Source organism: Dothidotthia symphoricarpi (genome assembly GCF_010015815.1).
Source record: "Dothidotthia symphoricarpi CBS 119687 unplaced genomic scaffold P153scaffold_2, whole genome shotgun sequence".
NCBI lineage: Eukaryota > Fungi > Ascomycota > Dothideomycetes > Pleosporales > Dothidotthiaceae > Dothidotthia > Dothidotthia symphoricarpi.
Genome location: NW_022985009.1, coordinates 621,942 through 629,269, shown reverse-complemented (window position 1 = coordinate 629,269; position 7,328 = coordinate 621,942). Strand labels below are relative to the sequence as shown.

At 31.1% G+C, this 7,328-nt stretch overlaps 1 protein-coding gene across 1 annotated transcript; it reads left to right on the top strand.

Annotated features, from left to right (window-relative positions):
- The first annotated feature begins 4,938 nt into the window (after positions 1-4,938).
- On the top strand, positions 4,939-5,682 carry P153DRAFT_100785 (uncharacterized protein). Its single transcript, XM_033661854.1, has one exon. The coding sequence runs from the start codon at positions 5,235-5,237 to the stop codon at positions 5,640-5,642; it is 408 nt and encodes a 135-aa protein (XP_033528293.1). The 5' UTR covers positions 4,939-5,234; the 3' UTR covers positions 5,643-5,682.
- Positions 5,683-7,328: the final 1,646 nt, after the last annotated feature.

Below are 7,328 nucleotides of genomic sequence, written 5' to 3'. Positions count from 1 at the left end.
TTTATTTTAAATTAACTACTCTTTCTAAAGAGAAGTATAAAGGATTTAAATTATAAGAGTACTATAAATAGGTAATTAAGATATAAGATAAATAGGTATTTATTAAAAGATTAAATAAATCCTTAGGGTATAAGCCTTAGGGATTTATAAGTACTATATACTAGAGCTCTAAGGGCCTTACGCTCTTAGCCTAGAGGTCTACTAAAGGTAGGCTAACAGGAGCTTAGATAGAAATACCTATAATATAAAAGGCCTTTAGGTATAAAAAATCTTTAAATACTAGCTTACTTATATAAACTATTATTACCTAAACTACTTTAAAAGCTATCTATTATAAATTTAAAATTACTAGTTAAATATAAAGTTTTTATAACCTAGCTATAGTTTATTATATACTAAAGTTTATAACTAGACTAACCTTTAACTAATAGCTGCCTAGGCTTTTAAATATAAATTTATACTAGTATATAAAGTAAATTAGAACTAAAAGATAGTTAATTTACTTTTTAATACTATTGTTATATACTTTAACTTATATATTATATATAAAAGGGCTAGGTATTAGCTTCTACACTAAGTTACTATATTATAATCTTACTATATAATATTAATCTACTTAAATAATTAGTATAAATACGCTATAAACTAAAAGTAATACTTATAGTATAGCTTATTATTTTACTATAGCTTAAAAATAATATAATTATACTATTAAAAAGGTACTTTATAAAGGTAGTTATAAAGTTATAAAAAAAACTTATATAATATAATTAAGTAAAAGTAGGCTAAAAAGCTATACTAGATAAAAGCTAGTATATCTAATTAAGTAGAAACTTATTACTAATATAAAAATGTAGAACTATAGTAAGTTAATAAGAAAAAGGTTAATATAATAATAATAATATTTTAAAGTAATATATAGGTAATTTTTACTTATCTACTATATATATATAGGCCTATTAAGACTACTATAATACTATAGTACTTTACTTAACTTTAGATAAAACTAGTAATAAAAAAAGATTATTATAATATAAATAAATAATAAATAGTACTTAAGATCTTAGTATATTACTAAGTAAACTACTAATTCAAAGCTAATATACTTTTATAAGAAACTATAGTAATTATTTTAGAGTTTTAGCGTATTTCTACTTATTATATAAGTAAATAGATATTATATAGTAAGATTATAGTATAGTAACTTAGTATAAAAGCTAATACCTAGCCTCTTTATATATAGTAAATATTAGTAAAAGTAAATATAATAGTATTAAAAAGTAGATTAAAAAACTATTTCTTAGTAATATTCTACTTAATATACTAGTGCAGACGTATATTTAAGAGCCTAGGTAGCTATTAGTTAAAGTTTAGCTTAGTTATAAACCCTAGTTTCTATTATAAACTATAGTTAAGTTATAAAAACCTTTTAATTAACTAGTAATTCTAAATATATAATAAGCAGCTTTAAAGAAGGTCTAGGTAATAATAAATTATATAAGTAAGTTAGTATATAAAGATCTTTTATACCTTAAAGCTTTTTAACTTATATTTTATTCTATCTTTAATCTTATCTTACTATAACTTAGATTATATATCTATAGTATAATATTATTACTAGAACCTAGATAATTAAGTACTATATTTTATAGTACTTTAATAAAGTATAGATTACTATATATAATTCCTAATACTATTATAGTACTTTAGATATCTATAGTAAAATTTCTAAAAACTTAACTAAATAGTAAAAGGAGATAAAGGGTATTACTTAGCATAATAGTAATATATTTTATATAAAAAATCTAGATATCTAGTAGTACTTTAAGGTTAATAAAAGGCTTAAGGTAAAGCTTTATAAAGTTAAAGTTTAACTTCTTTTTATATAGGTTTATAAGGCTAATAAGGCTTTCTTTAAGGCTTAGCTCTTTTAACTTAACTAGCTTACTACTTTATAGTATAATTATACTATTTTAACTTTAAATAAAAGCTACTTTAAGTAAGCTTTTAAAAATTCTAAGTAATATAATTAGAAAATAAGATTAGTAAAGGTAATTAGGTAGGTATCGTACCTATATATACTATTATTAGTATAAGAACTAGTAACTATTAGAGTAAAAGTAATAGTAATAGTAATAGTAATAGTAATAGTAATAGTAATAGTAATAGAAAGTAAATAGTTATAACTAGTTAAAACTTTAGCTACTATAGTTAGTATAAATATACGTAATAAAAACTAATAAATAATTAAAAGACGTGTATAAAAACACAATAATAAGATTTTATATTAATCTCTGTCCTTTAGGGAAAACTATAGTTATAAAGTTAATAAAAAGTATAATAATTACTAATATTAAAGTAAGTATACTTATATAAGATATATAACTAAGAAGGCTACTAGTAATATTTATTTTAAAGATAGTACTAGCCTATAAGTAATTATAGAAATTAGTAAAAGATACTAACTTTAGAATAAAGTAAGTAAATAATAACCTATTTAAAGTAATATTATACTTTTACTTTATAAAATTATATATTTTAAAGTTTTAAAAATAGTACTAAAGAAGTGTTAGAGGCTAAATAACTATTTATCTAATAAGAAGGTACCTAATAAGGTAAAACCTATAAGTATAAAGTTACTAATAATAATATATAGTAAGTATAATAATACCTTTTAAAATTATAATGTAAAGATAATAGTAAATAGAACTTTTATAAAATTCTAATAATAACTTATAATAAACTAGAATATACTTACTAAAGTTAGAGAAACTTAGTAATAATATATAGGCCTAGTATAATAGTTCTCCCGACTTAATTAAATAAAATAGCCTAAAGAAGAACTGAAATAATTTAGTACTAAATTTTCTCTAAACATTTTTTTTTTAAAATAGGGTTTAATAAAGTTTAATTTAAGTAACTATATAAAGTAAATACCTATTTATTTACTCTAAAGAATCTAGTAGGTTCGAAAAAACTATTAAAAAAGAAAAAGCTTTATTATAGGTATTTCTATCTAAGCTCTTATTTACCTATCTTTAGTAAACCTTTAGGCTAAAAGTATAAGGCCTTTAGAGCCTTAGTATATTAACTTATAAATCTTTAAAGCTTATACTTTTAGAATTACTTATTCTATTAATAAATATCTATATTATATTTTATCTTAATTACCTGTTTATAGTACTTATATAATCTTATAGTATACTACTTAGTATAGAATAAGAGTAAGTAATTACTAGTACTAGTATAGTACCTTAGATATTACTAATTAGATTTCTAGAAACCTAGTTAAGTAGTAAATTAAAATTAAAAGTATTACTTAGTATAGTAGTAAGACGTTCTACTATAAAGATAGAAATACTTTATTATACCTTAAGCTTACTATTAGACTAAAAGTAGATCTTTATAAAGTTAAGAATAAGTATCTTTTTATATAAGTCTATAAAACTAATAGAGCTTTCTTAATTTTATAGCTTTATTAACTAGATAAAGTTATTAGTAAGCCTAATAATACTTCTACTATAGCTATAGTTATAGGCTACTTTTACTAAGCTTTTATAAAATCTAAGAATACTACTTAGAGAAAAAGAGTTATAGAAGTAATTTAGAAGGTAGAATACATTACTATAAAACTTTATAATTAATATAATAGAAGGTCTAAGTAAATAAATTTTTAAGTAGTAGTATTAGTAATAGTAACTATAAGTAGTATAGTAATAGTAATATAATAAAGAGAATTACAACTTAATTAAACTTTAGCTAATATAATAAGAGCTAACTAGTAGTTAAAACGCTTTATATAGGAATATATTAGAAACGTAATATATAAATATCTATTTCCTAGAAATTAAGTACTCTATATACTAAGTAGAAAGTAGTAAAATAGTTACTATAAGCTTTAAGATTTTATATAGTCTTTCTTAAAGTACTATAGTATTATTATAGTTTCTTTATTTAGCTTATTAATCTTTAAAGTATCCTTTTAGAATAATTTAACTTTAAATTAGTATTAGTATAAGTAATAAAATTCTAAAAACTATATAAATCTTTATAGTATTAATTATACTTATAGTACAGAAAAATTTAAGTCTTAACCTATTTATTTAAGATATTAGTATATAAGTCTATTCTTAAATCTACTAAAGCTATTTGATTATATCTAAAATCTTAAAACTACTATATAACTTAGACTTATTAATAAATATACACTATCTATAGAATAGATTATTTTCTGTCTCTAAATATTCTGCTAAGTTATTATTAAATATACTAAAGTATTGCCTATTACTATAACTAGGCCTGTTGTATAATTTGCTTCTTACAGAAGTTAAAAATTACTACGCAACGGAGTTTAGAACACTTTTACTTGGCCACCGCTATCTCTTGGCCTCTTCCCATAGGAGGAAAACACCTCTGAGGAATCCGCGATTAATTATTTTCCCAAAGTGCTAGCATTTCAAGCAAAACAGCTTCACCACAGCATGCCTCAGCCGCCCGGACACACTTCCGCTGAATAGACCAGCATCGTACTCTCGCCAAACATTGCAGAGAAAGAGAATTTGATGCGCATGGGGCTGAGAGATTTCCTGGATAGGTCTGATACTGCACAATACCTTTTCCTGCTAGCAGGAGGGCACCGCATCAGGGCAAGACATACGTGTTAATCTGCCTCTATAGCAGACCTTGAGGATATCATGAACGCTCACATTTGACAACCTGAGGCACTGGGCTTTCGCGCGCCCGAGAGTTTCACATTTCCAATTATACCAAAAAGCCGGAAGACATTAAACCCGTCACGATACGACGACTAGATGCACGACCACTGCGCGTGAACTATCTCACGTCCACACAAAGACACCTACTCAGCCATCGATGCGCTGTTCGCGTTCGCCAATACTAAGAACCCTTCGACCGAGTACTGTTTCAGTGAAGGATGCAATGTAGACACTGTCATCTCGATAGACTATGGGCTGAACGCAGCTCAGTTGCACGCCTGATCTCGTGATGCAGACATAGAGACAGAGGCACCTTTCCTTTGCAGCATAAAGTGCCAGATCATCTTCCTCGCTCAAGAAGAAATAATAATTCGCTGGACTGCGTGTACCGCAGATATCCAGTCGACCCCGAAGCCGAGATCTATGCCGTCGTTCGCCCTGCTAGAGTGGAAAATGGGACACCACGCACAAAGACGCTGACTGGTTGGATACAAAGAAGGGGGCCACTTTCGCATACAGATGTTCAGGCGACCATGGTCTTGGACTTTTGTCCGCGTTCAGCACCACAACAGGGTCGAACTGCAGGATCTAGTTGCAGTCTTGAGCGATATGCCAACATTCGGAATACTTGCTAAACAGAATTTCCATCATTTGAAGGAGAATGGCACAGTGGGACTTCTAACAGAAGCCTATCATGCTCAACGAATTATAGTCTTCAAAGAACAATGGGTTTTGCTGGAGAAGCTGAAGAATTTCGCGAAGGAGTCTGGCCTGTACGAGAGCCAGAAGAAGTTGTGGGCAATAGACAACGAAAAGCCTCCCCTCAACCTGTTTGCAGCGTACCTTAACTATAATGGATGTGGGGTGCTTGTTCCAAAAACTGTTCGCGCTCTATACAAACATGCTCTGGATTTCTGTCCGTCTTGAATGTCACCTTTGAGCGAACTATGCGGTGGCTCAACGATAACGTTGTATGTAGTTGAGCGCACTGAGTGTATTGTTTGGTTCTATAGCGACACGGAATGAATGGAGGAGGGTAGGGCACTCGTTCTTGAGCTACGCCAGCTAGAATGCACAACCACGTGGCAACAGAACCCGAAGAATCGATTCAAGATGATGCGAATATCTGACTTGACCGCGCACTTCCCCCTCCCGCTCGATCTCCCAGAACTCCCGTCCCAGCTGAAAGGATATATCAACAGTAGACTGGGCTGTTGACTATGTTACGAATGCCTCAATCCTTAAGTAGATAACAGCGAAGTTTGCAAAAAGCACGACACAAGGATACAGGAACTTATCGAAGCCGTTACTTTAACATCAACGTAAAACCCCTTGACATGGATATAGTCTTTGCCCTGTCTCGCAAGCTAGTACATGCAAACTACGTGCGGGGAGCGATGTGTTGTCTCAGAGCATTCGTCGACCAAAATGTGTGGTTATGCGACTTTGGGGGAATGTCATGCAGGGGGGGCCACGCCGCCTTCCACTCAAGAATAGGAGTAGTAAACCTCAACGACGGTAGTGCAACTCATGAGAGAATAATCAAGTACCCGCTGTCTCCGATAGTCTAAGCAATGGTCTAAGTGTGCATACAAAGCAAACTTAGGTATTCAAGTTTAGCACGTTCAACTTTCTGTAGCTGGAGAAGAGACCTACAAACTCATGTGCTAGCACCATGATAATAGACAAACTCCTGTTCGAACATCAGAAAGCCCATAAAGTGATTGGGTTTTGGGAAGATACAGCAATTGTCATCTATCAGGGTTGAACAAAGTAAGATAGGACAGACACTCCGCCACTAACCATCAGCAGTAATCAGCGAAACCGATGCGCAAGTGGACTGTCTGGCTACAGTTGTTTGCATGAGTGATACAATGCACCATTTTGCGGCTGTACTCACTTTTTGCCGTCTATCAGGCATAGTTCGATAACCCGGATCCCTCATGCTCTGCAGATAAGATCAAGGCCGATTGGCACACAGCCTTGTGGGATGCTACAGGAACAAACCATCTTTCGGTCAGATTTCGAAGGGGATTGGGACATGTGGGAACTTAACATTCCACGATGGTAAATGAACGAAAAAAGTAACAAGTAGGGAAACACAAATTTTCGCCAATCTTTATCTGGGTGACTCTCAAATAATCCAACTTCCGATCTCGAACCCGCAATGACGCTATACATAATTCAAGTCGTGGAAGATAACAAAAGCACGTTGTCAAATCACTCCGATATGAACGTATCTTTAATCTAATTGACTTGACTAAGCCTCGTGCCTTCATCGTGCGCAGAGTGAAGACTAAACAGGGCCATCCGACGTATCTCGTATGCAGGTATATACTTCAGCGGCTTGGGCTGTGTTGTTGGTCAAAGGTTATGGTGCGGAGAACTGCAGAGGCTGTGCGAAAGACTAAACAAGTCGAGGACAGTTGGTGACAACAATGCGCCGTCGGTTCAGTTTCGAGTTAACCAAGGGTCTGGTGCAGACTAATGCACACTGCAGTACTCTCGAACGTTTTAGCTGTTCATCAGATTTGAGTGATAGTTAGCTCTTGTTATTCAACGGACTAACCTCGCCTGTGTTGGTCGCTGTTGGTTGATGCAGTGGCAAAGGTC